Raw genomic sequence first — 26,725 nt, forward strand, 5'->3', positions numbered from 1 at the left:
ACTTCTGGGGCGTGACCTAACCCCCCAGGAAAAGCCCGAGGGGCGGGAAGCGCACCCCCCCCCCCCCGCCGCCTGGAACCCTGCGAGCAGCTAGACCAAGCCTAGGACCCGCGGGCAGCACGGGCCACACGCCCCGTCGCTGCCTGGGCCACCGTGGCCGGGTGGAGGAGAAAAACGAACCCAGAACAAGAAGGCGGGTGACAAAGGTTCAGCGTCTAGATCGGGAGCCCCACCGACACCCAAACCTGGAGGCCATCAACCCCCGACTCAAGCCTCCCCACGCCTTAGGGAGCAAGACCCCCAGCCCCAAGCTCCCAAGGTGGGTGACCGCCTCTCTGCCCGAGGCCCTGGGCAGTCCTACTCTCAGGGAGACAAGGACGCTCGGGCGGGGCTGCCAGAAGGCGGGCCGGTCACACTGACCCCGGCCAGGGCCGCTCCCGGCTGACCCTGGCCCAGCCCCCAGCCCTGCACCTGCCACCCATCACCCCACCCCCAGCCCACCGGTGCCCCAGCCCCGTGCGTGAGGCCCCCGAATCCTGCCCTGGCCCCACTTCCTCTCGGAAAGTCTCAGCTCCCCGCAGCCCGGGAGGTGGCAGTCGGGCACCAGGTTAATCCTAGACCCTGTTGCCCTGCAGCCGTGTGGCCCCGGTGGGGGTCACTCCTCTTTGCCAGCCTCGGTCTCCCCATCCGTGCAATGGTAACGACAACAGCTCCTCTCCCGGATGAGGAGGGGGGCCCTCTCAGGGCCAGCACGGGTCCCGCCCTGGCTCTGCTGGTCACACCCCCAGACGTGCTTGCTGGGGCCTCACCCCACTCCTGGAAGGAAACTGACCACAGCAACGCCGGGTCCCCACGGCCGGCAGGCACTGGCGCGTGCGGCACACGCTCCGCCCCCAGACAACGCCTCTCGTTTTGCAGGTGTGGAAGGAGAGGCGCCTTCTGCCAAGTCCAGGCTGGGACCTGGCCCCAGGGCCTGGGGGTCTCCGGGCCCCCACGTCTGCCCCTGCAGCACAGGGCTCCCCTGGCCTCCTGCCCCTCTCCCGGGGTGCTTCCCTCCCTGCCCACAGCCCCCCGACCTGCTGGCCGAAGGCAGCAGCCGCTCCCTCAGTCACCCCGTTTAATCTGTGGCATGGCGCTTGCTAGCGGGTTTCTTACGCACTGTTCCCAGATGCTCTCCCCACCAGAGGGGCAGCTCCGCGAGAGCAGGGCCTGGCTCTGTGGTTTCCCACAGAACCCCAGAGGCCGGCCCAGGACCCAGCACTTGTGAATGAAAGAGTGAACGACTGGGTCCTGCAGAGTAGGACCTGCTCCCTCCCTGTGTCCTCACGCCCCACTCACCCTCTGCCACTGAAAACCCACACCTCTGCTCACGTGGTGGGGAGGGGGGATGCTGAGGCTTAGGAAATGAGGGCCTTTGGCCAGGATCCCGCAGTAAGGGGACAGGGCTGTGCTGCCTGCAGGGCCCCCCCAGCAGGCCGTCAGCTGCCTTCCTGCAGATCTCCGCCCAGACACCCCAGGAACTATGGCCGCCAGGGACCTCGCAGGCAGCCCCTGCCCCCAGCTCAGCAGCCCAGGGCAGACCTGGAGCTGGAGAACAGGCTCCTAGGGGTGGCGGCGGGGCCTGGGCTGACAGCCTGGGAACTCCAAAGAAAACATGAATCACTCACCGTTTATCAGCTCAAAGAAGGTCTGCAATTACTAGGGGCTGGGCTCTCCCCTCCTCTGGGATAATTATACACGTCTTAACGCAATTACGGCCTCTACTTTTTATATCCAACAGGAGGAACCCAGCTGAAGGAGCGCCATCAAACTCCAGCCTGGCCGGGGGCCTGCTGCCCCTCCCCCAACAGGGGGCCACGGGGCTGCGGCCAGGAAAGGGAGACCCAGGCCTGGGGCCGAGGCCTCGGGACCACCACCTCACAGGGGCCACTGAAGGCTCTGGGTGACTCCCCCTACCCGAGAGGAACGGGGCCCGCGGCTCGGACACACCCAAGGTCACCCAGCTAGTTCTGAACACTCCTACGGAGACCTGGACTCCTACAGGCCTCTGCTCTGCCCCGGAGAAAATGCATTCATTCCAGGCTGGGCTGGGGGAGGGGAGCACCAACAGATGCACGCTCCGGGCTGGGCTGGGCTGGGGTGGGGTGGGGGCGCCAGCGCCAGCACCAGCACCGGGGTCTGGGGAGGCCCTTCCACCTGCTCCAGAAGGACCAGGCCCCAGAGCTGGCGGGGGAGGGGCATCCTGGGCACAGAGGAGCCAGAGCAAAGGCCGGGGGTAGAACCTGCGGGGCCACGCAGAGGGTAGTCAGAGGGACCGCGCCGCCCGGCACGGGAAGCGGGCTGGGCCCGGCCAAGCAGAACCAGACCGGGAAGGAGAAGCGGCCTGGTGCTGGGTGTGCCGACTGGAGGTGAGCAGGCCGGGGAAAGGCCAGATGGGCCGGCACAGTGGCCTCCACTCCTGCGCAGGACAGGCTCAGCGGTCCAGCAGAGCGTGGAGCGAGCGTCAGCCCCTGCCCTCTCCCGGGCCCAGCGGCCACCACCACTCCTCGCCCTGAGAAACAAAGGCCCTCAGAGGCCTCTTCACGGAGGGGCAGCCCCAATCTTGCGCCCGCCCCCCACCCCGCCCCACCAGATCTGGATTCTCCTGGGGCACAGACAGGTTGAGGTGAGGGGGACAGAGAAGACACGGCCCTCCTACCCAGAGGTACCCTGTCAGCAACTGGGACCAAGAGCTGCCCCGTCACCCCACCTCCCCCGACAGAGGCCTCGGGAGGTGGTCCCCAGCCGCCTGCTCCCCCTCCAGGCCTGTCCTATGGGACCAGGATCCACAGGACCAGGATCTAGGGCCACTGGAGTCCTGCTCCTCAGAAAAAGTGCCTGCCTTCGGGCTTCCCCGAGGGTCCTCTCCTCCTGACCCCATACTCTAGACACAGGGACCTTCAGGGGCGCGGGGGGCGCTTAAAACACACAAGCCACGACCAGGAGCCAGCAAAGGGCTGTCTGCTTTGTCCAGAGCCCTCATCCGCTCCCACCCCCAAGCACACACCTCAGCCACACCGGGGCGGGCCAGGCCTCGGCAGGGCTGTCTCCCCTGCCTGAAATGCCCTTCTGGGGCCTCCAGGGCCCCCTCCCAGGCCCACTTGCTGCCCGGCCCTGAAGGGAATCACTGGATTCCAAGTCCGCCTCTGGCACAGGACCGGGCAGGCTCTGGGCTGCCTGGCGCAGCACCTGGTCTCTCCTGCACAACCCAAACCAGCAGGGCGCCAGGGGACCTGCCTGGGGTGAGCTCCCGAGGGCCCAGGGCCTCCCGAGGGCCGGAGGAGCAAAGGCTGAGCCCACCCCCGCGCAGACCCAGCGAACCGGCCTCAGCTCGGAAGGAGGTGGAGCAGCGCGGAGGGCCGCGCTACCGGAGCCCAGGCTCCCGGGCAGAGGCTCGGTCCACGTCCCCCAACACACACCCCTCTTTCTTTCAAGGGGCGTGGCCCCAGCACCCCACAGATGAGCCAGGGGGCAGCTCCCGGCTCTAGGCAGCCACCCGAGCCCCTCTCGCCCCCTTCCCGCGATCCCCTAGGGTCTCGGAACGGGCGGGGGTCCCCGGAGCCGCAATCCCCTCCCCGAAGCCGCTCGATCGCGCCCCGTCGCCGCCAGCCCCGCCGCCCACCAGGCCCGGGGCTGCGCAGCAGCCCTCGGAGCGGCCGCGGGAAGCGGCTGACCCTGGAGAGGCCCCGCGCGGGGCGGCGAGGAGGCCGGGCGCGCGGCTGGCGCACCGCCCCTCCCAGCCGGCGCGGGCCTGCGGGCCTGGGCGGACCGGCGCCCACTCCGGCCGCGCGGGCCTGCCGGCGCCGGAGATCCAGCGCACTCCGCCGGCCCGGTCCGGCCGCAGAACCCTCCCGGCGGCGCCGCCGCGAACTTTCTCCCCGCCCGGCCCGGAGGAGGCGGCGCGGCCCCGTGAGCGCGGCGGGCAGGGTCCCATCCCGGCCCGGCGGGGCCGCGCGGGCTCGGCGCCGCGGCCGCGCCCGGACACGCGTGAACCGGGCCAGAGACGCAGGGACACGCGGGGCGCGGACACGCGGGGGCGCGGACACGCGCGCCGCCGCCCCCCGCGCGACCCCCGCCCGCCCGCCCGCAACCCCGCGGAGGCCGCCCCGCGCCCGGACCCCGGCCCAAGGCCGCCCCGCGCCCAGACCACCGTGGGACCCCCGCCGGACCCCCGCCCGCCCCGCTGCGGGGAAAGTTGCACCCCTACTCACGGGCTGCCCCGGGGCGCGCCCGCCGCCGGCCATCGCCGCCCGCCGCCCGCGCCGCCGCTCGCCCCGCCCCGCCGCGGGGCCGCCGAAGCCTCGCAGGCCACCCAGGCCGAGGCCGCCGCGCCCGGGATCCACTGCGTGGCCGCCGCCGCTGCCCAGCATGAATGGGGCGCCAGCCGCGCGGATGCGGACCGGCCTCGCTCTCACCGCCCGCGGAGCGTCGCGCGCATGCGCCGCCCGGGGCGGGCCGGGCCGGGGCGGGGCCTGTGCGGGGGCGGGGCCTACGCGGGGCGGGGCTCCCGGCGGCCTCCAGGGGGCGCTCGATCCCCGCCGACCGCCCTAGCCCATCGCTCGCTTCAAAGGGGTAACGCCGCTGCCAGGAGCTGCCGGAACCTGGTCCCCGATGCGGCCGAGGACGGCGGTCACGGCTCGGGGTCCTCAGGGGGCGGCGGGGCGTGGGGCGCGCGGTCCGGGACGAGGCCGGCGGGCTGGGCGCGGGGCCGGGCGGCGGGGCGGAGAGTGGGTCCTGGGGGCGCGGGTCCGAGCTCGCCGGGAGGCTGGGCAGACGCGGTCCCCGTGGCCGCGCTCCCGCAGCGGTCCGCGCGTCCCAGGGCCGCCCGAAGGTGAGGCCGCAGGGGCACCTGGCCGAGGGGAGGCGAGGCGGCCGGAGCCATAGAAACAACCAAAGGGCCGGGGGCCCGTGCGGGAGGACGAGCTGGGGCGCAGCGAGGGCCGCGGGGGCGGCCACGAGCCGGGAGGTCACCCCTTAGGAGAGGGACCCCCGCAGGCCCGGGTGAGCCCCCGCCCCTCCCCGCCTCACGCAGCCGCGTCCCGGTTTCTGAGCTGGTCGTTCTCCATTTCCTGTGGGTCCGGCGTGGCTGGCTTGCCGGGACGTCGCGCTCGTCGCCCGCTGTGCTCATCTGGGGACGTGGGGATGCGGCCGAGTAGCCGACAGGCAGGCGGGCCGTTCGCTCTGCTCTTCGGTGTCCCCCGGAGGTGCGCGGATCCCAGCGTGGCTGGTTAAGCACAGCAGTCCCACCTGTTCTCAGAGCCTCCGCTGGGCCCCCGCACCCGCCAGCTCCAGCCCCAGGAGTCTCTCTGAAAACATTCCAGGTTACACCACTTCCCTCCCCCCGCCCCCCGCCCCCCGCTCCTGCTCCTCACCTGTGGTCCGCTCCCCAAAGGAGACCTGGTTCGGTAACGCTCAGCACCACGCAGGACTATCAATCTATCAATCCAGGTGCCCCCCACCCCAAAGGCACTCCAGACAGTAGAGCAGATTGTCTTCATGACCCTGGGCCAGGGAAGGAGTTCAAGCCCAAATCAAAAATAAAGAAGAATACGGGTCAATTTGGCTACCTTAATATTGGTTATTTTTGTTCATTAAAAGTTAGGAAAGGAAATAGCAAGATAAGCCCGGACTTTGGAAAACAACATCTGCAACACACGTACGCTTGACAAAAGCTGCGTATCCAGGATTTAGGAGAAATTCCCAAGAATCAACAAGGAAAGCCCACAGTCCAACAGGGACACGGGGCTGAGACCCCAGCACCGCAGTTCGTTGGAGCAAAGATGGCAAACTGTTGCTCCTAAAAGCCTTGCCCAGTGTGTCCCTGCCCCCGAGGAGGCTGGCCGGGCGCAGATGGAGGGGGGACCACAGCGGGGGCTCGCGGGGGGGGTAGGGACTGCAGCTCAGCACCCCCCCTTCCCACCTCACAAGGAGGGAAATGAGTCAGCGGGCGCTGGGCTCTTCCTCCTTGGGTTTCCTGTGTGGGTTTCGCTTCTGTCACCCTTCAGGAGGGTAGGCAGCGTGTGGCGCGGCAGGGAAAACAATTCCTAGAACCAGAAACCGATCATGGAGGGGGCGGGGGAGGAGGGCCTTTCCGAACCTCCAGTGTTCCTGCCTCTGGAGCCATGCCAGGGCCGCTTCTGCGTTTCTATGACTCAGAGCTTTGTGCAGAAGTAGACTTGGGGGGCCTCTCCCCTCCCTGATGCAGAACCCCACCGCTGATGGGGCAGGAGGAAGAGGCTCGGGGTAGCAGAGAGGGCCGGACACCTCAGCCCCTTGGGGGTGGCCACTGACTCCCGGCCACTGGGCCCAAAGCCAGGGTGGCCCTGACTCCTGCCTGGCCTTCACCCCCACCTGTCACCTCCTGCCCCGAGGATGCGCCAGCTCCCGCCCGCCCCTCCCCATGCAGCTTTCCAGGCAGACGGATGGGGAGGGGTGAGGCTGGAGGAGGGTCTGAGAGGAGGGAGGACGCAGGGTGGGACCCTCCCTGGGCAGACCCTCCAGGGCCTTGCTTCACACACGGAGCCCGCCACCCTGCACCCGTGGCGTGTGCACGCACGGACACGTGCACGTGTGCAAATGCACACCCGGGGCTGGCCCTGAGCGTGCAGCGCCCTGGGTCCCCGTGGCCCACCCTCTCCCGCCCCGTGGGGTGGGTGCCGCCAGCCGCTGTGCACACGGGGCGGCCGCAGTCACTGCCGCGTTCTGGGAAGCCCACGCTGGCCGCTGGGTGAAGACGGGAGCGGGGGTCTGTTGGGGGCCGGCGTCGCGGTGAGGCCGATGGAGGGGTGTGCACAGAGCGGTGCCCTCGAGCAGGACGCGGCTCAGCCCGGAGGCGCATTCCCACCCACCCCGCCCTCCCCAGCGGCGCTGTGGCCCGGGAGACAAGCCTCACCGGGGCCGAGCTCCCAGGGCTGCTCAGGTGAGCCGCAGGGAAGCACGGTCATGGTGCTGCCTCCCTGTCTGTGGGCTCTGCAGGCCCCGCCCCAGCCTCTGTGCCCGGTGGCCTTTGCAGCTCCAGGTGCTTCTTTCCCAACAGGTCCAGCATATTCCCAGAATGGACCCTCGTGAAGTGGGCTGGATCACAAGGCCCCCCGAGCCAGTCACCCTGGCTGGGGGTAGGACCTGGCGGCGGGCTGCCCGTGACACAGGGAGCTCTCCAGAGCCAGGGGTGGTGCCCCAGAGCAAGACCGCGTGCAGGTGTTAAAACAAGTAGGCCCAAAGCAGGACAGGCCGGGCACCCAGGACCCCGGGGCGCCAGCGGACCGCCGCCTGCCTACCTTCTCCCCCAGGCGCCCAGCGTTCTTGCTCCGAAGATGCCTTCGCGCCTCAGGCCCGTGCCCATGCTGCGCCCTCGACCAGGAGTGCCCCCACTGCAACCTTTCATCTCTCAAGGCCCAAGCTCCCTCCCTACTCCTCCAGGAAGCCTCCCTGACTGCAGCTCCCTCCCCACCCGTGAGCCCTCTTTGGGCGTTCTGGCCCCCTCGGTACCAGCGGTGACCAGCCTGGGCTGAGAGTCCCGACCCTGGGGACAAAGCCAGGTCACCGTCGGCACTACACTGTACAGAAGACAGTAGCAAAGCTCCTGCCCAGCACCACATGGAGACCCGGAGGGCTCAGCATCACCTCGTCCTGGGGCTGCAAACTGAGCTGACTTCAGGGGCCAAGCAGGTGAGGGATGTAAACAGTGTGACGGGCTGGACCGAGGGGCTGGCTGGAGGGCACCTGCCCCGCGGACAGCAGCGTGGACGTGCTATCAGGCAGGGTGGAGGGAACAAGATGCACCAGCGGGAAGAGCCCGGCCAGGGGTCTGTAGTTGGTGCAGCACACGCCACGCCCAGGAGGTCCAGAGTGGGTGCTTGTCGCCTTGGGGCTCACAGCCAGGTCACAGATCACGTTCCCAAGGATGGATGCCCTCTGCAGGGCCGTGGCCTCTGGAAAAGCCACCCCTCCACCCTCTGTGGGACACAGTGGGCCCTGCAACCCGCAGCCCCAGGAGTGAGAACCGGGGGACGGGGAAGCACCCCAGGCCTTCTCACCCTGCGAAACACGGTGGGCTGAAGCGGGAGGCTGGACTCCCACCCAAAGTAACGGGCAGCCCCCAGTCCGCCCACCCACGCGGGGTCAGAGGAGGCCAGCTGCGAACCCCAGATGGAGATGCAGCCGAGGAGCTCAGCACACGGCCCCCGAATGTGCGGGACCCCATCCAGAGTCGCCGTCAGAGCAAGCACCGTGGAGCCTGCCGGGGAGCGCAGGACCGACAGATGCCAACACGCAGGTGACACAGAGGGAATGGCTGGCAGGAGTCCTGCCCCCAGGAACAACGGGGGAGAGGGTCGGAGAACCAGGGGCTGCGCTGAAGCCGCTGCCGCGCCCGCCGTCGGAGGTCTCAGCGCGGAAGACGGCGCGCCTGGGACAGCTGCGACGCGGGCGCAGACGTGCAGACGGGAACGGGTAAAGGCTGCGCGCGGGACTGGGCCACTCTCCTGCGGAGCGGAGCCTGCAGCCCACAGCTGCCGCTGAGCGTGAGACACGCGCTGACCTACGTGCCACCCTGCACGCGCTCCAGCCACGGGAGGCAGCAAACAACACAGTTGGGAAGGCCGAGTCGACCCCAACGCTTCACAATCCACCCTTGGAATATCTCTGAAACGACAGACTGGTGGTGCTGAACAGATTCGCGGCTCGGGGGGCGGGGAAGCGTGGTTCTGTATCTCCCTCGCGGTGACCGTTGCAGGAATCCACTTGCGATGAGGGACCCAGAGCTCCCACACACCTGGCGTGGACGTCGGCGTCCTGGTTTCCACCTTGTACGACAGCCTCCTGAGATGTGACCGCTGGAGGCCAGGAGAGGGTACGGGGCCTCCGCACCATCTTCCCAACTTCCCCTGAAGGCTGGCCCCACCCCCTCAGAGTCAGGACAGCACCAACGCCCTGGTATTTCCATCATGGGGTGGGGCGGGGAGATCCCAGGAAGCCAGGGCCCCGTCTCAGGGTGGGGACACAAGGTACCAGTCCGCGTATTCGCTCTCTGCCGCACGACAGATCGCCCTGAATCCAGTAGCTTCGAACAGCACCGGGTACCGCCTCTGAGGGTCTCTGCGGGGACGTGGAGATGCAGCGGGGCAGGCCCGGCCCTCCAGTCGGCTGGACAGGGCCTCCCCAGCATTCAGGCCCAGACCCGCCTCCTGCCCCGTCCCACGTGCCCCCTCGGTGGCTGCCTGCCCCGTGGACACGGTCGGCCTCAGGGTGAGCACAGCAATGGAGAAGTAAGTTGGAATTTCTGGGGAGGCTTTGGAACCACCCACGGTCCCCTCGGTGTCACCCCTTCTGGGAAAACCCTCCCCTGGAGGGCGTCCCTGTGCCACTAGGGCTCCATCCAGAAGAGCACAGGCTTTGGGGGCAGCAACACGGGGTCCCAGCCCCTCCCCGGGCTCCGCTCCCATCACGCGCCCACCCCTCGGTGCTTTTTCTGGGTCACGGGGCAGATGGCATCGCCCCCAGGGTCGCCGTGAGGACCAGAGAAACACGGGGCAGGGAGCTGTCCCGACAGCTCTTCCATCCCCACCCCAACCCACCGGCCAGGGAGGGGCTGTGACTGTCCCTTTTCACAGCGAGGAACCCAGGCACAGGAACCCGTGCCCAGGGGACACGCCGAGCCTGCTGGGCGCCCCCGCCCCCGCTTTGTCACAGGGCATCTCTGTGATTTCCCTAATCTACCACGAGCTCTGCATGTGATGCTGTTCCTCTGTGCCCACGAGGTCACCCTGCTGACCTTGCCCGTGGCCCCGGGGCAGCCCCTCCTTTCCAGGGAAGGCTTCCCGAAGCACCAGCCCACCGCCTGGTCAGCAGCAGCCCTGGGCTCGTGGGCTCTGGGCCTCAGCGTGGACATCACCATCTGTTTCTGGGCCTGGGTCTCCTCCACAGAGAGGAGGGTCCCTGGCAGCGAGTGTGAGTAGACAGAACCAGCCCGTGTCTTCTGTGTCCTTGGCGGGGAGGGCAGCAGTCAGCCATGCTGCTTCCCCATCCTGGTCACAGGCCTTGCAAGGAGCAGGGGGCAGCAGAGCAGGGCCGGTCAGGGGCTGGGCCCTGAACAAATAAGCTGGCTCACTGGAAACCCCCTCCAGGGCAGGCAGGGCTGTTCTGGGACAGACGCCAGAGGTGACATTCAAAATCTTTAACAGCCAGGGTGGACACCAGACACAGACAAAGGACAGGACAAGCCTTGATGAAAACCTAGCTTTGCTTCATCCAGCAACACATTCACTGACTTGCTTCTCTGAAAGGTCCAAGGAGGTCTGAGCTTCAGGCATGGCTGGACCCACAGGCCCAAACACGTCACCGGGCATCTCTCTCTCAGCTCTGCCTTCCTCTGCATTCTCAGGTGTGCTCTCCCCACCTGTTGGCCGAGGCGACCCTGGCAGCTCACTGGATCTACTGGAGTCGTGTGACCGATGCCCCCTCCCCATTGCTCACTGTAACGTTAGGGTCAGGAGGGGGCAACCCCTCTGGTGGGACAGCTGCTCCAGAATCCTTTACCTTCCAAGAGGTCTGGCCTTTTTGGGTTTTTTAACAATTAAAACAGGCCTTTTAATTATTAAAATATCATGCTCATGGTAAAAAAAAAAAAATCCAAGTGGTGCACGACAGGACCCCTAGTGAAAAGGCGTGTCCCCCCGCTGGGCCCCCAGGTCACCTCCTGGGAGTGAAAATTGTCCCGTTTCCTGCGTCCTGGCAGCAACATGCACAAGGATATTATTCTTGCCTCTCTGTCTGCTGAAAGACGCACCTGTACGTACACCTGCTCCGAACCACCTCTGCACGTCTTCTTTTCTCACTAACGGGGTTTGGAGGCCATCCCACAAGAGCTGCCTCAGGACCCCTCCCTCTCCCTCTAGGAGGCCACACAAGTGGAAGCTCCCAGTTCCGAGGCAGACACGCCAGGTGCCCCGTGAGTCACTCTCTGACAGGACAGCAGAGGTGGAGGATCCTGCCGGACTCCTATAGGTCTCCAAGAGGCTCCGCCGCTGGCCCTGCTGAGGGAGGGGAGCCCCCCTGGCCACAGCCTGACGGCAGCCTTGTGGGACGCCGAGCAGGGGGCCTGCTGGGCTGCACCCAGGCCCTGGCCACGGAGACGTGGCTGCGAGCTGCCAGCGTCAGGTGGGAAGTCCCCTCCGCCCGGCTTCTCTTGCTGACAAGATGCCTGCGGTGCGTCCAGGCAGTTCCGGGAGCTCCGGTTCGTGCTTCTCTGTTGCGAGCAGCGCTTCGTGGGACAACGGACCCCAGTGCACCCATCGCTGGCCCTGGACATCTGGGCGGTTCCAGCGCCGAGGCTGCCGCCGTGCCAACAACCCTACATCGCCCTCAAGGCGACATATGCGCTCATCCTGGGCTGTCGACCCAGCAGAAGCACCCACAGCTGTGCTGTCTGGCCTCCAACTCCAGCCATCGCGTGGGTACTTCTCTGCAATTCCCTGATGAATCATAAGGCTGTGGAGCATTTTTTCATGTTTCCTGGGCTCCCCAAGAGCTTTCTGATATTACTGTGTCAGCTCTAGGGCGGTTTGGTGTCTGCCCATAACGCCCAAGCTGGACCTAGAGGGAAAGAGAAACTCTTTGTAAGGCGAGAGTCCCTGGGCCCTTCATGGAGCCCAAGGATGAAGGCAGAGAGCAGGGCGGAGGTGGAAGGAGAGCGGCCGGATCCTGACGCCTGAGTCTAGGCTCCTCGATCCAGCTATGCCTGAAACTTCCTTCTGCACTTTTCTGTCACACAAGCCAGCACTCTTCTCGCTTGTCAACTTGAGTAGGGGTTTGTCCCTCGTGCTGCAGGGTCCTGGCTCGTGCAGGGCAGGAGTCGGCGCCCGTCTGGCTCCAGCCTGCCCGGACTCCTGCGCTCCAGGAGCCTGGAGTGTCACTCCAGGCTGGGGGCCCACCAAGCCCTGGGGAGGAGGTGGGTTGCGGTGGGGAGCCTCCGAGTCCCAGGGCTCCACCAGCCCTCCCTGCTGTGGTCTGCACCCTTCTCATGGCCGCGTGTGTTTTGAGGCTGAATAACCGTGTAATTGGTTTATCCGTTCCATAGCCAAACCTCAGCAAATATGTTTTTCCTAATTAGTTGATGTTTACTTAACGGGAACAACCAGCCCATTAGATTTAATGAGGCAGGTTGTCAGGTAGGAAGCGCAAGTGTCTTCCTCAAGCGCGACCCGGGCTTGGCGGGGCTGCCTCCCCGGGAGCTCCTGGTCGGCTGTGTGCGGGCAGCCCGCACTCCCGGCCCCCCGGCCCCGCGTCCTCTCCACCGCGTGGCACCCGCTGGCCTGGGCTCCGTCGGGTCTGTCTCCCCAGCGACCTCCGGGCCCCCAGGGGAGGGGCCCCCGCCTGCTCGGCGCTGCACATCCCGCGCCGGGGCCGTGACTGCCAGAGTGACGTTCGCTGCCAGTGCCCGCCTGAGTAGCTTCAGGACCCCTCCTGCCGCCTCGGTTCCCCGGCCCCCCAACCCCGACGTACCCTGGACCCTGCCTGCTCTCCCCACGTCCCTTCGGCAGGCTTCACACCCCCGCTGCCCGCTCAGCAGGCGGGAAGCTCTTTGCTCAGGGAGATCCAGGCTCTGCTGAGGGGTCGCCCCTGGGCCCGACAGCCGGCGGGAAGGGAGGGCCGGGACCCTGGACCCACGCCCAGGTGCGAGGCTGCACCCGCCACCTGCCTTCGGAGGCTTCGAGCCGGCGGGGCGGGGCGGGGGGCGGTGGGGTTAGAGAGACGTTCCGGTCAGCGTGGAACAACAGGAAGCATAGTTAATTATAAAAACCCTAACCAAGCACACCATAATCCTAAACCCCGAGGAAGGCACGGAAAGGTCTTGGCCGGCACCCCCTGGCCTCGCTCCTCGTCTCCACGTGCGTACAGGTGGCGTCTGTTCCCCCAAACGGCGGGCTCACGCAGCTTCCACGACTTCGTTTTGAAACGGACTCAGGCTCCAGGCCGGATCGCCATCGTCAGTGGCCACAGAGCTGGCGGGCGGAGCATGTTTTACTTAACGCGTCCTCTGCTGCCGGGCGCTTGGTTATTTCCAGCGTTTTGCCGACGTCACTGACGCCGTGATAAACCCAGCGGGGCCCAGCTCCCCAGATGACCCCCTCCGGCCACCGCCCGGGCCTCTCCCGACGGCCCCGCCAACGGACGTCCGAGGTGGGCTCTCCCACTGCACCGAGGCCTGGGGCCCGGACCACGTGTCGACGTTGCTCCCCAGCACCCGGGACGAGGTGAGGATGGCAGGCCCAGCTCCTTGGGCCTCGAGGGCAGAGAGGAGCCTGCAGGACTTCCACGAGGGACCGACCTTGGGGTCGGCGCTTGCCCATAAGGGGAGGGAGCAGAGGGCGGGGGCAGAGCCGCGCTGCTCTGGGTGCGGCGCGGCAGCCCGGCCCTCGCACCCGCTCCACCAGGCGGTCGTGGGACGCAGCTCTGGCCCTCGAGCGTGACTCTGGCCAGGTGGCTCCTGAGCACGGCGACTTCCCAGAGGGAGCGGCCTCGGGTCAGAGGCCGGGCGCCGGCAGGAGGCCTGGGGGCTCTGGGTGGCGGGCCCTCTGCTCTCACACTTGCTGAGCGCTGACCGTGCGCCGCCTGTCCCACGACCCCGGGAGAAGCGCCTGTGAAGGCTGCGGGGCGGGAGTGGGGGGGGCCGTGGGCAGCGGCCACGACCCTTGAGGCTCCAGCTCCCTGAGCCCGCTTCCACTGGGTGACCCGCGCCCTCCCTCTGTCCCTCCAGCCCTGGGTGACAGGAGCTTCATGCTACTGCTAAGTTCTGGGTCACCACAGCATCCCATCCGGGGTTTTAGCTCCTCCCGCTCTTCCGGGGCCAACACCCTGGACTCAAGTCCTCTGTTTAAATATCCGTGCTTTCTGGCTCCTGGTTGGACCCTGGATGTCGCGGCCAACGTCACGACATTGAATCCCCAGCCGCCGGGTAGGGTGGGTATGACTCCCCGACAGTCACGGAGCCAGGGCCTGGGCCCAGAATGCCTGCCTCGAGGCCCACACCCCCTGGACACAAGCCCCACCTGTGCCACACTCTCTCAGGCCCCACTTCCCGCCACGGATGGCCACGTGCAGGGGCTGGAGCCGCGGGCCCACGCGCAGGCACGGCGCGCACGAAGGCCCACACACGTGCACACGGAGCCCGCGCCCTGAGCACACGCGACCCCCCCACCAGAGTGACGCTCGGACACACAGCCCTACGGCCACCATAGGGGAGGGTGGCGCCCAGCCCACGGAAGCTTGGCTCTGGCGCCAGGGGAGTCCGGGGAACGAGCTGAGGTCCAGGAGGGAGCCAGGGGCACGAGCAGGTAGACAGCACAGCTGGCTGCCTGTGAGAGGCACAGGCACACGTGCACACGCCTGCTCACACACACACAGGCACAGGTGGCCAGGGGCAGACAAACCGGTGCACACGCAGGCGCTCCGAGGCTGCCTCCTGGGTGGCAGAACAGGGTCTGAGACTAGGAAGCTGGACGCGGCCCTGGACACCACAGCCTTCTGACGGAGTCTCAGAAGGGCCTCGGCAGTTTCTGGCCGAAGGGTGGCTCTGCTGTCACTCAGGGTGGATGAGCCGGTGACCTGTGACCCCACTGAGCTGACCTCGCAGAGGGCCACTCGCTGGGCGCCCTGCCACCTACCGGGCTGCTGTGTGTTTCTGACTGTTCCCCGGGGTGCTGGGGAAGCTGACCAGGACCTCTGGGTGGGCATCTCCTTGGCCAACATGCAGCTGGGCTGACACGGCTGCGGGGGCAGCTTGCCCAGCCCCCCGGACGCCGACAAGCCCCGCGGACCTCCAGCTCCACGTGTGAGAACTGGGGGAGGAGCCGGGGCTGCAAAGCCAGCATCAGGACAGCCGGCTCTCAGCTCCAGAGGGCCTGGGCTCCAGAGAACTGCGGCAGGAAATCAAGCTCACCAGCCGAGCGTCCCCCTCCTGCTGCCCACACGGCGCTGGGCCGGCAGGTGCAGCCGTGCCGTCAGAGCGCCTCGGCGGGGGTCCTGCCGAGGGCGAAGGACTGGCAGGTGGGCGCCGACCGAGCAGATTTCACCCCGGCCCAGCCGCCACCTGCCCTTCTCAACCCGCATCCCTTGCTCAGTCTGCAGAATCGCCAGCACCCAAGCCAGGCATCCAGAAACCACCCAGGTCCTCCCCTTGTCCAGTGAAGTCCAGTCCTGCCAGTTCCAGCGCCTCAGGCTCGGCCCGGTCTGTCCCCGGACCCACCCCCGGAGCCCCTGAGGGTCACTCACGACCCCAGCTGTCTGCAAGGCTCTCCACTTGAGCCCACCTGCCCCCAAGGCCAGGGCGACACCCCTCAGAGGGACTGGACTGCGCTGGTCGCTCAGGAGCACCTCCTCCCGGCCTGGCATCCAGCCCTGGCCCTGCGCCCCAGCTCTACTCTCTGCAAACGCCCAGCTGTGCACAGTCTGTGCCCCGCCCCCGGCCCCCATCTGGGCTCCCACTCTCCCAGCCTCTGGCTGCCCGGGGAGCCCTCCACCCGGCGTTGGACTCAAGCTCAGCCTGTCAGGAAGCCGGCCTGCTCCCCTGCTGCGTCCCGACGAGGAACCGCTCCCCTCGCGCACCTCCGCCTGCTCTGGGCACGGCTAGGCCCGCACCCGCCTGCCCCACTGGCGCTGGCGGGTGCCCGTCCTCCAGCCTGACCTGGGGCCGCGCTCTGGGCACGGAGGCGGCAGCAGGCCCGCCTGGCAGCCCAGACACGACTGAAGACAAGGACGCCTGCTTTATTTGTCTGAGGACAGGGGCACACACGCTACTTCTCCAGCACGGGGGCATCGGAGGCGCCAGCAGGGGAGCCGGCCGCCTGCGGTCTCTGGACTGTGGTCCCACAACGGGTCCCCTCTTCAGGCTCCAAGTCACTGCCGGGCCCGGAGCGGGCCTGCGTCAACCCTACAAAGGAGAACAGAGTTCAGGTCCACCAGGAGCGTGCGTGTCCCCCAGGCTCTGCTCCACGAGGGCCCATTTCATGGAGAGGGTCCTACCCCGTGGGCCCCCAGGCCCGGACACGGCCTCTAGGACAGCCTGCAGTGCCCCCAAGGCGGGGCTGGGGCGCGCGGGGGACCCGGACCACCGTGGCCACCTCCACTCACCAAAGGCCGGGCCCCGTCACGCCAGCACAGGAGCGGCTGCCTCTGCCCCCTCAGCTCTCCCCCTTCCACAGGGCAGCCCGGCCCTGTCCACGACCCCTGCCCCGCACCCTGGCCTCTCCACCCCCCGCTGCCCGGAGGTCAGGACCGGTGGCCACCCTGCCCAGCAGGGCCTGACTTCCCCCAGTGCTGCTCTCGGACCTGGCCTAGCGGCGCCCACAGACCCCCTCCCCGCCCACCGCCGCGGAGCCCAGGGCGGGCGGGCGGCCGCAGCTGACGCCTACCTTGTGCGCCGAGCCGACGCAGTGCTGGTAGGCCTTGACCAGGTCCGCACACAGCAGCACCTCCTGCAGGCGCTCGCGGTAGCAGCGCAGGATCTGGGCCTGCAGCCCCGAGCACACGGGCTCCACCCTGCGGGGCCTGCGGAGAGGAGGAGGCAGTCTGGGGCAGTGCCACGGGCCAGGCACGGGGGCCGCGGCGCCCGGTCACCCCCCACAGAGGGGCCGAGGTGGCCCTCGGGGGACCCCGCCCGCCCAAGGCCTCCAGGGCACCTCCCGCCCCGGGTGCGGGCCACCAATGTCTCCCCCAGAGCTGTTTTTCTGATTTCAAAACGAACACATGCACGATGAGGAAAACTGGAAAACCACAAAATGTTTTTAAAAAAACTAAGGTGTTCAGACTCTCACTTCCTAGAGGATATCACTGCAGCATTTTAGAGGAATTTACTATTTTTTCTTTCTTTGTTTATCAAGGTAGGTTTAGAGCCTAAAGCTAGACTCTAAACGTATTCATGTGAAGAATGATTTTATGTTCTCTTTTTAAAAATATGAAACAAAGATGAAAAAGGGAAATAAAGCTTATTCTCAAGTCGGTCACCGGGGTCTTCTTCCTGCCGCCTCGCCCGCTGCCCCTCCCGGCCTCCCCTCTCTCCGGACCTCACACACGCTCCCCTGTACACGCACCCTCTCACACTCACACGCGTGCACACACCTGCGTGCACACAGCTGCACACTCACTCACACACGTGCACGTATATACACGCACATGCACGCACGCCCCCGGGCTCCTGCGTTCATGGGTTCAGGCCCCGGCTCCTCGCAGCTCCGGGCGGGGTTGCCGTCTCTCACTGCCCGCCCCGACCCCAGACCAGGCAGCAGAGGACGAGGAGGCAGGTGGCCGGCCCGGGTCCCACACTAGGAGGCAGGGGCTCCGGGACACACACTCACAGGGCTTCCGTGGTTTCTGGCAGGTCCACCAGGAGCCTCGGCGCCGCGGCTAAGCCAGGGCCCCGTGTCGCCCTCCCAAGCTCGGGCGCCGGGGCGGCCTCGGCAGTGCAAGGAGGAGCCCTGTTCCCGTCAGCCGGGGCCTACGGGTCGACAGCTCCCCGGGTCTAGTTTCAAAAGCCCAGCCTTGCAGCAGGTGCTGGGCTGGAACGCTGGTTTAAACGCAACTCAACCTCCCACATCCATCCGTTAAGACCAGGAACGGAGGGCTCGGCGGCTCTCGTGACCCGTCGCGGCTGACTCGCCCAGCACCACCATCCCGGCAGCGATGCCCACGGGAGCCCGGGCCCCGCGTGTGGGCCTGGTCCTCAGGCCTGCTGACCACACGCTGCAGCCCCCTCCCTTCCCACCGCCGCCCCCCACCCCCACACGGTCCCTGACGAGGGAGTCATCGCGGTCAGCTAAGATCCGTGGCTTGGACGGAACGGATGGTTTACAAGCTGACCAGGCAGGAGGTGGGCTGGGGAGCAGCCGCCACACCTACGCTGAGGGCCACGGCTCCGAAGGTCAAGGCTGTGGTGGGAGAAACGGCCCCCTTTCCCCGGAAGGCCCCGCCCACCACCCGGGATTCCACCGGGTCCTGAGGACGCCTCCAAGGGACGCAGCAGCCCTACAGCCCCACACGGCCCTGCTCCTGTCTGCACGGCGCACACGGGCTCGGAGGCTTCCTACGTGAGGAGGACACGCGTCTCTCCTCGGCGCTGACCTTCGCACGGGAGAACGGACGGGCTCCCGGGCTCACCCTCTCCTCCCGGGCCCTGGGGTCTCCTCACCGGGTTCCGTCTGCCGCTGTAGTGGGGTGACAGACCGCCTGGCTGCCCAGTGCTTGCAGGATGCCCCTCCCTCCGCGTTCAAGACCTTTCTGACACAGACACGCCCAATGGTGGGCCTTCTAAATGCCTCCGGACGGGCATCTCGTCTCTGCTGCCCTCGCCTGGAAACAGCTCCCTCCGCTTTTCCCTCTGGGCTCCTCCGTCCCCACCTGCCCTTGGCGGGGGGCCGCCGAGGCCCCATCTTTCGGGCTGCGTCCTGGCACCCGCCTGCCGTCCTCCCACACAGGCCTCCTGCTCCCCTGGCCCTGCAGCTCCGGCAGCAGTTCGCTCCCAACGAACAGCTCCCCACCCGTGGCCCCTGAGGGTGCGGCCAGCAGAGCTGTCGGAGCTGCAGGTCTCGTGGAAAGAGGCGCCCGGGGGCAGGACGGCCGGCAGCCTGGCCAGTGGTGTGGGGCTCGTCCTGGAGCCGCACCCTCTCCAGACCGACGGCAGAAGCGACTCACCCGCTGGCTGTAAATGGGCAGAGCGGCGGCTTCTTAACTCTGCCCCCCACCTACCTTCTGGCTTCAGGTCCCTGGACCAGGGCCCCTGTGCGTTCTGAGGGCAAACCTCGCGGAGCACCCAGTGGGCTCCCAGTTCAGGAGAAAGAGAGGGAGGGGCCGAGCAGAATCCAGCCCCGCACCCCAGGGTCACCCGTGGGCCTGCGGACGCCTCTCTGCTCTGGCATTTGTCAGCCACAACACGAGGAGACAGGGTGTCAGGAAAGCGTCAATCGCAAGAAATTTCACCTGTCTGCCTGCAAACCGGCCGTGAGTGGCATGGGGCAGGGAGCAGGCGAGGCTGGGTCACACAGCTGGGGCCGTGGCAACCGCGTCCACCGCGTGCAGAACAGCTCAGGCTTTACAGGCTGCTGGGACACGCAGGGAAGGCACCCAGGGCAGTGACCTCTCCAGGGAGGGAGAGAAGCCCTGCCCCCCCAGTTAAGGGACAAGTTAGGATTCCCATCTGGGAGGCTCAGGGGGTGAACGCTGGCCCCCTCAGAGGTCAGGTCCCCTGCTTGCCAGACTCTCCTCCTCTGCACGAGGGGCTGAGACGCCAGACAGGAGGCTGCAGGGCGGGTGGGCCGGGCAGAGGGCGGGGCAGGCATTTGGCAGACGAGAGCGACGACAGGAGGCTTTGGGGCTGGGCCCAGGTGTGGGCTGGAAGATGGGCCCGTCGGAGCGCTGCTTCACAGCTCACGGCTCACCCGGGCCCGGATGGTGCTCCTTTCCCAGGAACCTTAGGGCACCCATCGTGGCGTCCCTTCTCCAAGGAGCCAACAGACCCCAAGCAGGTGCCCTGTGGGCCAGTGGGGGGGCACACAGGTTTTGGGGGCTTTGCCACGTCCTGCTGTGAGTTCAGGGTCAGGGGGCGAGGAGGGCCCGTTGCGCACAGCAGCCCAGGATCGGCCTGTGGGGTCAGTTCTCAACACCCACACGGCTGCCATCTGGCAGTGTCACAGGTCCTGAGGGACCCGGCTTCCAGCCCGCCTCCCCGACGGCCCTCAGGGCTGCACAGTGACAGGCGCAGAGACCACCAGGCGCTGTGGGGAGTGAGGGTCTCGCACGGGCCAGCTGGCCTCGGCACCGTGGCCACCTCTGGGAACGGAAACCATGACCCCAGGGCCACCTGAGAACCGAGCTCTACCCCCTGGTGGAAGTGAGGCGTTTCCAGGATGCGAGTTGGGATAAAAGGCCCACACGAGCCAGGACTCGACCCTCTCCTCCCTGCGTCCAGGAACCAGCACTGCCCACCAGCCAGGCAGAGGTGAGAGCTGCCGCCTGCCAGCCTCGGGACGCTGGCCATGTGGCTCTCATTGCACGCACCCGGCGCTGGGAGCCCGACCCTGCCCGCCTGCGTGGGCACAGAGGTCCCGCCTCCCTTTCCTTTGCCCCAAGCACCCTAAACTTCTCCCCCCAGGGCCAACCCCAGTCGAGCCCAACAACACACACCCCAAACTCCAACGCTTGGACACCCCCCCCCCGGTCCCTGGAGCCTTCCAGCCTAGCATGTCACCCCCAACCCGCCAACCCCTCAACACACTCACCATCAAGCGCCAAGGAACCCACTTCCCGCCTAGTTTCCGTCTTGGCGAGTGGAGTCCCTTCACTCCGGTCACCTACCTCGTCAGAAACCGGGAGTCCTTCTAGATGCCTCCCCTCCCCCCCTTCGTCCTACATGCCTCCCCTCCCCCTCCTTCGTCCTACATGCCTCCTCTCTTACCTTCTAACTATAACGTCCCTGCTTCTCTCCAATCTAACTGAAAACCGCAGATGTACCCTTCGCAACTCCCCGACGGCAGGGACGGTCATCCTCTGTCCCTGGACCTAACGCGCCCCACCTGGGGGGCTCTGGAGGCCACGGCTCCTCTTCCTACCTCCGGCTCCTGCATGCCTCCTCCCCAGAGGCCTTCAGCCCCAGCAGACGCTCGCTCGCTCCTCTTGGCCCCTGGCTCAGGCCTGCGGAGGCCAAACCCGCCCGTGTCCTGCCTCCTCTGCACCCCCTGCCGGCTGCAGCTCTGGGTGGTTCCCCCAGCCGGCTCTCTCTGAAGCTGGAGGGCTCCCGGCGTTTGTCCAGCTTCTGGTTTTGCCAGGAGGCTTGGCATCCTTGGCCTGTAGGCGCATCACTGCAGCCTCTGCCTCCGGCGTCACGTGGCTTCTCTGGTGCTCAGGCCTTTGGGGCCCAGCTCTCCTGAGCTCTCCGTGCCACTCCCCACACAGTGTGGGGCCTGCTTCCTCGTCCCCTGCTCCCCAAGGGCCACCAGCACCCTGAGGGCACAGACACCCCTCCCTGGCATCCCAGCCTCACGACCCCTGCCTCCTACCTAGAGGAGGGGTCCTGCTGCAGGGCCAAGGGCACCCCCACCGGCCACCCCTTCTCCCCGCCAGCACCTGGTGGTCTCTCCCAGCGGCCTTTCTCTCTCGTACCTTCGCTATTCCACTCTCTGCTGAAGACACACTCACCTTTTTAGAGTCTAAGAAGATCGCAAACCCCAACCACTTCTGCCACTGACCCCCCAGCCCCAGCCCGCTCTCCCCTCCCAGAAGCTCTGCCCGGGGCTCTGCTCCACTCCCCCGGTCCAGCCTCACAGGCTCTTCCTGCTCAGGGGCCCATCGCAGCCCACCTGTCCCTGGAGGCTGGAGGCCCCGTTCTGACTCCGCTCCGCTAGCGCTCTCCCTCCACGCGTGCCCCCCGAGCCCCACGCGGGGCCCCCGCTATTCCCACAGTCCTGCGCCAGACTCACGGCCAGTGTGGTCACCACGGGACGAGAGGCCCAGTGGGTGCCCACGGCGACCCGACACCCTCCCCCTCCTGCACCTCGTACGCTGGGCACGTTGCCCCCGACACCCCCGCAGCCCACCCTCTCCACCGCGAGCGCCAGCTGTCCTAGAACAAGAGCAGCCCACGGGTTTCTACACCTCCAAGGAGGCTAACAAACCCATTGCTGGGGTGATTACAGCTCGCCGGACCCTGTGCTAAGCAGTCCTTCCTGTCCGCGTCCGGCCCTTCTCTCCGGCCCTGCTCTCCCCCTCCTGAACTCGGGAGGTCCGCCGTGCGCGGCCAGTCTGTCCCCGCAAGGGCGCAGGGCCCGGGGCGGCTCGCAGCTGCGGGGGAGCCCATGACGGGCATGGCCTGGAGGACCACCCCGCCACCCTGCCGCGAGGGCCCCAGGACGGAGGGGGACACGGCTTCGTGAAACAGCAACCGCACATGCTCATCCATCATTCACCCGCGTCACACAGCAAGGCCAGCAAGGCCACTGGGGAGGGACCTGCCCCCTGCAGCCCCCAGCATCTCCCCTTCTCTCCCGGCTCTGCCTTCCTTCCCCGCGGGGGCGGGGGGGGTGGTCCGCACGGGGGGTGGGGGAGCCCAGTGAAAGGGACAGGGCTGAAACCACACCCCTGCAGGGAAGACACGGCCACGGCCACGGCCACGGCCACGGCCCCGGCCCCGGCCCCAGGGAACTGCAGCCTCACGCCGTCGGAAGTTCTCGGTCCGCGGGTGGGAACTGCTCTCAGCTCTCCTGTGGCAAAGCTGAGACGCTCGGCGGTGCCGGCCCGGAAGGGGCGTCTGCGGCAAGGTGTGGAGCCAAGGCCCTGGGAACCCGCTGCGCACGTGAAGGCCAGCGGCCACGGCCACGGCCACGGCCACGGCCACGGCCCCGGCCCCGGCCCCAGGGAACTGCAGCCTCACGCCGTCGGAAGTTCTCGGTCCGCGGGTGGGAACTGCTCTCAGCTCTCCTGTGGCAAAGCTGAGACGCTCGGCGGTGCCGGCCCGGAAGGGGCGTCTGCGGCAAGGTGTGGAGCCAAGGCCCTGGGAACCCGCTGCGCACGTGAAGGCCAGCGGGTAGGGGCGCCTCCCCCAGAACACGCCCTTCCTGGAGCCTCAGAATGTGACCTTGATTGGAGATGGGGTCCTGGAGGGTACAGTTAGTCAGGATGGGTCACGGTCGGGCAGGGAGGCCCCTGATCCAACATGGCTGGTGTCCTCCTAAGAGGAGGAGAGACGCTGACCACGGGTACAGACCAGAGGAGAAGCCACGTGACGCCGGGGGCAGAGGCTGCAGTGATGCGCCTACAGGCCAAGGATGCCAAGCCTCCTGGCAAAACCAGAAGCTGGACAAACGCCGGGAGCCCTCCAGCTTCAGAGAGAGCCGGCTGTGGGGGCCCTGGGAACCCGCTGCGCACGTGAAGGCCAGCGGGTAGGGGCGCCTCCCCCAGAACACGCCCTTCCTGGAGCCTCAGAATGTGACCTTGATTGGAGATGGGGTCCTGGAGGGTACAGTTAGTCAGGATGGGTCACGGTCGGGCAGGGAGGCCCCTGATCCAACATGGCTGGTGTCCTCCTAAGAGGAGGAGAGACGCTGACCACGGGTACAGACCAGAGGAGAAGCCACGTGACGCCGGGGGCAGAGGCTGCAGTGATGCGCCTACAGGCCAAGGATGCCAAGCCTCCTGGCAAAACCAAAAGCTGGACAAACGCCCGGGAGCCCTCCAGCTTCAGAGAGAGCCGGCTGTGGGCCACAGCAGCCCCGGGAAACACGCAGCCAGCCACGCAGGAAAGTGCCGAGTGCCGACTGGGCAGAAATAGTGGGAGGCAGACGGCTCACCAGTCACCTTCTGACAGACAGAAACACGCATCTTGCGTGACAGAGGCTCCATGGTAAATGGCTCAGGTGGGAGGTCTCTCGTCCCCGGTTAAATCTCAGGCCGGGCCTGAGGTCCAGGTCGTTCTAAGGACCAGCCCCTGCCAGGTCCTAACCCGGCACAGCAGCCCATCCTGCAGGTGGGGACACCAGTGTCAGAGGGGTTCGGTGACTTGCCCAAGGCCACACAGCAAGAGACGGAGCCAGCATAAGAGCCCGGTTATCTGGCTCCACGCTGCGTCCATTTAGCTCCACTCCAAGTTTGCAAAATTCCCCCAAAATTCCAAGGAAGAAAGAACCAGGAGTACAGAAAAGAAGCAAAAGACACATGGGATGCAGGCTCCCAGGGGAGCCAGAAGTTTGCCAACTGGAAGGGCCGACACCGGCCAGCGCGGGGCCTGAGCTCACACAAGGCCCGGCTGCTTCGCTGACCGACATCTCATCACCTCAGCCTTCTCCCATTACCACCGCTGGTGTGGAACTGGGCCATTAGACATCCTCCTGACACTTCATTTCAGAGATGCGCTGGCGGGGTGGAATGCACGGAGCAGGCTTTCTATCACGGCTCGGAGGCGAGGTGGGTGCGGGGGCTCCACGGAGCTGTACATCCATCTCTGTCAGGACCAGCGGAGCCGCGGGACAGGCTCCGCGGCGGCCCGGCCAGGGCCCAGGGGCCGACGAGACCAGCCGCTCGCTGAGGACCCGCTTCGCAGCGGCCAGCTGCCGACCACGTGCCACTGGGCCCGGGCGGGTGGGGCCCAGAGACACGTCGTTGCCAGAGGCCACAGGGGATCCCCCCGTGGGGGCAGCTATTCTGGGAGCCCAGGCCTAGCAGAGCTCTGCTCCCGAGGAAACGAAGCGCAAACTGGCCCCTACGGCTGCTGAGCCAGTGACAGGATTCCTCCCTGGGACTGTCACTGCCGCACACGTGCACACGTGCACGAAACAGGGAGGCCGCTCCTGGCTTTGGTCCTTTGTGAAAAAGCCGCAGGGGAAGCACACGGCCCCCCAGAGGAGCCTCCCGATTCACCAGACGTGTGGGGTGGACGCAGCCCGAGGAGGCGGGGGTCGCGGGGGTCGCGGGGGGGCCGAAGAGGGCCACACCGTCCTGGTGGGGCCGCCGAGCCGTTCCTGACGGTCCCTCAGCGGCCGGGGGGGCTGGAGGCTCCAGGGGAGGCAGTGGCAGCAGCGCCGGAGGACCCCCAGGACCCCGTCTGCCCACATCCTCTCGTTTCCCTTCCCCGAGGCCTCCCTGTCTCCTGGGCAACGGCACCTGCTGGCTGGTGTCGCCCCCAGTCTGCCTCCCCCACCTCCTTGTGACACGCCTGGGGGGCCTCTCCAAGCCCTGCCGTGCCCCCTCCTCTCCGTGCAGGCCCGGCCACTGGCCTCTGCCCAGGGACGGGCCGGCACCTCCTGCTCTCAAGCAAGTTCTCACCGAGGCCCAGACCCCCCAGGGACCCCGGCCCACGTCCCTCTGCTGCAGAGCCCTGGCCGCAGGAAGAGCACGGTGCCACCGACGCTGGCTCAGGCCTCCTGCCGGTCGGTCCACAGTGCGCGGAGCGGCCGAGGCCACGCTGAGGCTTCTCCTGTGGCGGGTGTGACACGGCAGGGGCGACTCCCCAGGCCGCTGCTTGGCTCCCGAGCCCCCGGGAGGTGCCCGCCCTTCAAGGCGCCGCACGGGGCCACTTCCGGGGGGGACGCTGGCTGGTGTCCCGGCGGCGGGCTGCCATCACAGGCACCGTGTGAGCCGAGGTCCTGCGTGCACTCGCTGCCGGCCTCCGTCCTCCCGTCCCCGCTGACTGGAGCCAAGTGTCCCCGATCGACTGTGTCACCTCTGCTCACACCTACAAGGGCGCCCGGCGGCTGGGGCCAAACCTGCGCAGAGCGGCCCCACTGGACTGGGAGTGCCCCGCGGGCAGGGACCAGCTTACTACCTCTGCGTCCAGGGTCCCCGCCGACGCCCAGCTCAGCAGATGACCCAGCCCAGGGAGACCGTGTCCCCCTGACCGTCCAGATGTCTGCCTGGTCCAGCCTGTTGCCTCTGTGGCCTGTGGGTGGGCCCTGGGCCTGCTCCCCAGCTGCCTCTGGACGGACTCCACTTCCTGGGGGAGCCTCCCCGTGCCCAGCCCCCCCCCCCAGGGTGGGGCCCTCGCAGCAGCCAGGAGCTCAGTGTCGGCTGGAAACCAACCAACCAAGGAGCTTCCCTCTGGGCTGGGCCGGACCACACAGCCCTCCCCACGCGGCAGAGTTAGGTCGGCGGAGACCGTAAGCCTCAGGGCAGGACGGCCAGCATCTCCCAGCCCCCGAACAGGTTTGTGGCGTGGCGTGGTGTCCTCTGGTGACAGGGGACACAGGGACAGAGGCAGGAACTAACCCGACGCCGTCGGGTGAGACTCAGGCAGAAACACCCCTGGTGATGTGAGCAGGCACAGCTGCCCCTCCCTGGGCCTTCCCTGCCGTGACTCTGAGGCTGGGGCGGCCCTCGTCCCCTCTGTGATGGGACCGAAGCCGAAGCCTGGAGCCCCTGGGCGCCCCCCACCCCTGGTCCTGCCCTTGCGTCCGGCCCGCACAGGCCTCCTGTCGTCACAGGAACTGCCTCCCCGGGGCCTCCTCCCACCCGGCCCCCGCGTCCACCGACTCAGACCCTTCCCGAAGCCCTGCCCGCCGCTGGCCCGGCAGACCCTAACCCTCCACCCGCCACGCAGCTTTCCCCCTCAGCCTGCAAAAACGTGTCCTCAGCCGAAACCTGACATAATCTCAGCGCAGAAACAGATTAGCGCAGGGCGGGCGCGGTGGGGTCTTCGCAGGTCCGCTCCCCGCTCTACGGTTTCCCAGCACGTTTGGAAACCGCACGGGCCTTTTCCTGGCTGACCCGGGGTGTTCTGAGGGGTGTCCCTGGACACTGGGGCTGGCTGGCTCTGTGGGCCGCACCCCCGTCCGCTGTCGCCGACACAGGAGGCGCAAAGGGCCTCAGGGCGTCACCCATCCACGCCCCTCACACGTCGCCGAGGGCGGGGGGGGGCCGGAGTCTCCAGGCAGGAAGCAGCGGGACGGCCAGCCCCCTCCTCACCCTCATCTACGCTCTGAACCAGAGCTGACACTCGGCAGCATCAGTCGCCTGCGGTCCCCGGAGCCCAGCAAGAGCCGGACGCCACCTGCTCCGAGCAGAGGGAGCCGGAGCCGGGAGGCGGAGGGACGCGGCCCCCAGCCGCGCAACGCTGGGCTCGCCGTGCTTCCCGCCAGCCTGGGGTCACCGAGCACAAAGCACGAGGGTGGGCGCCCTCCTGCCCTCCCGCCCCCCCCCACCTCCCGCCCTGCCG

At 67.4% G+C, this 26,725-nt stretch overlaps 2 protein-coding genes across 3 annotated transcripts in view; both read right to left on the reverse strand.

Moving 5' to 3' along the window:
* Positions 1-4,300, reverse strand: part of PLXNA1 (plexin A1) — a 47,648-nt gene extending 43,348 nt beyond the window's left edge. The window contains exon 1 of the mRNA XM_024117290.3: positions 4,251-4,300. The gene's annotated coding sequence lies outside the window, so the exon portion shown is untranslated. The remainder of the gene's footprint in view (positions 1-4,250) is intronic.
* An 11,492-nt stretch (positions 4,301-15,792) lies between these two features.
* CHCHD6 (coiled-coil-helix-coiled-coil-helix domain containing 6) overlaps positions 15,793-26,725 on the reverse strand; it is a 134,227-nt gene continuing 123,294 nt past the window's right edge. For both annotated transcript variants that reach the window (XM_024117303.3, XM_028479316.2), the window contains exons 7-8: positions 16,449-16,584; positions 15,793-15,967 (exon numbers count right to left, since the gene is read on the reverse strand). In XM_024117303.3, the coding sequence (XP_023973071.1) occupies positions 15,962-15,967; positions 16,449-16,584 (142 nt within the window). In that variant the 3' untranslated portion in view covers positions 15,793-15,961. The remainder of the gene's footprint in view (positions 15,968-16,448; positions 16,585-26,725) is intronic.

This window comes from Physeter macrocephalus, chromosome 18, assembly GCF_002837175.3.
Source record: "Physeter macrocephalus isolate SW-GA chromosome 18, ASM283717v5, whole genome shotgun sequence".
Lineage (NCBI taxonomy): Eukaryota > Metazoa > Chordata > Mammalia > Artiodactyla > Physeteridae > Physeter > Physeter macrocephalus.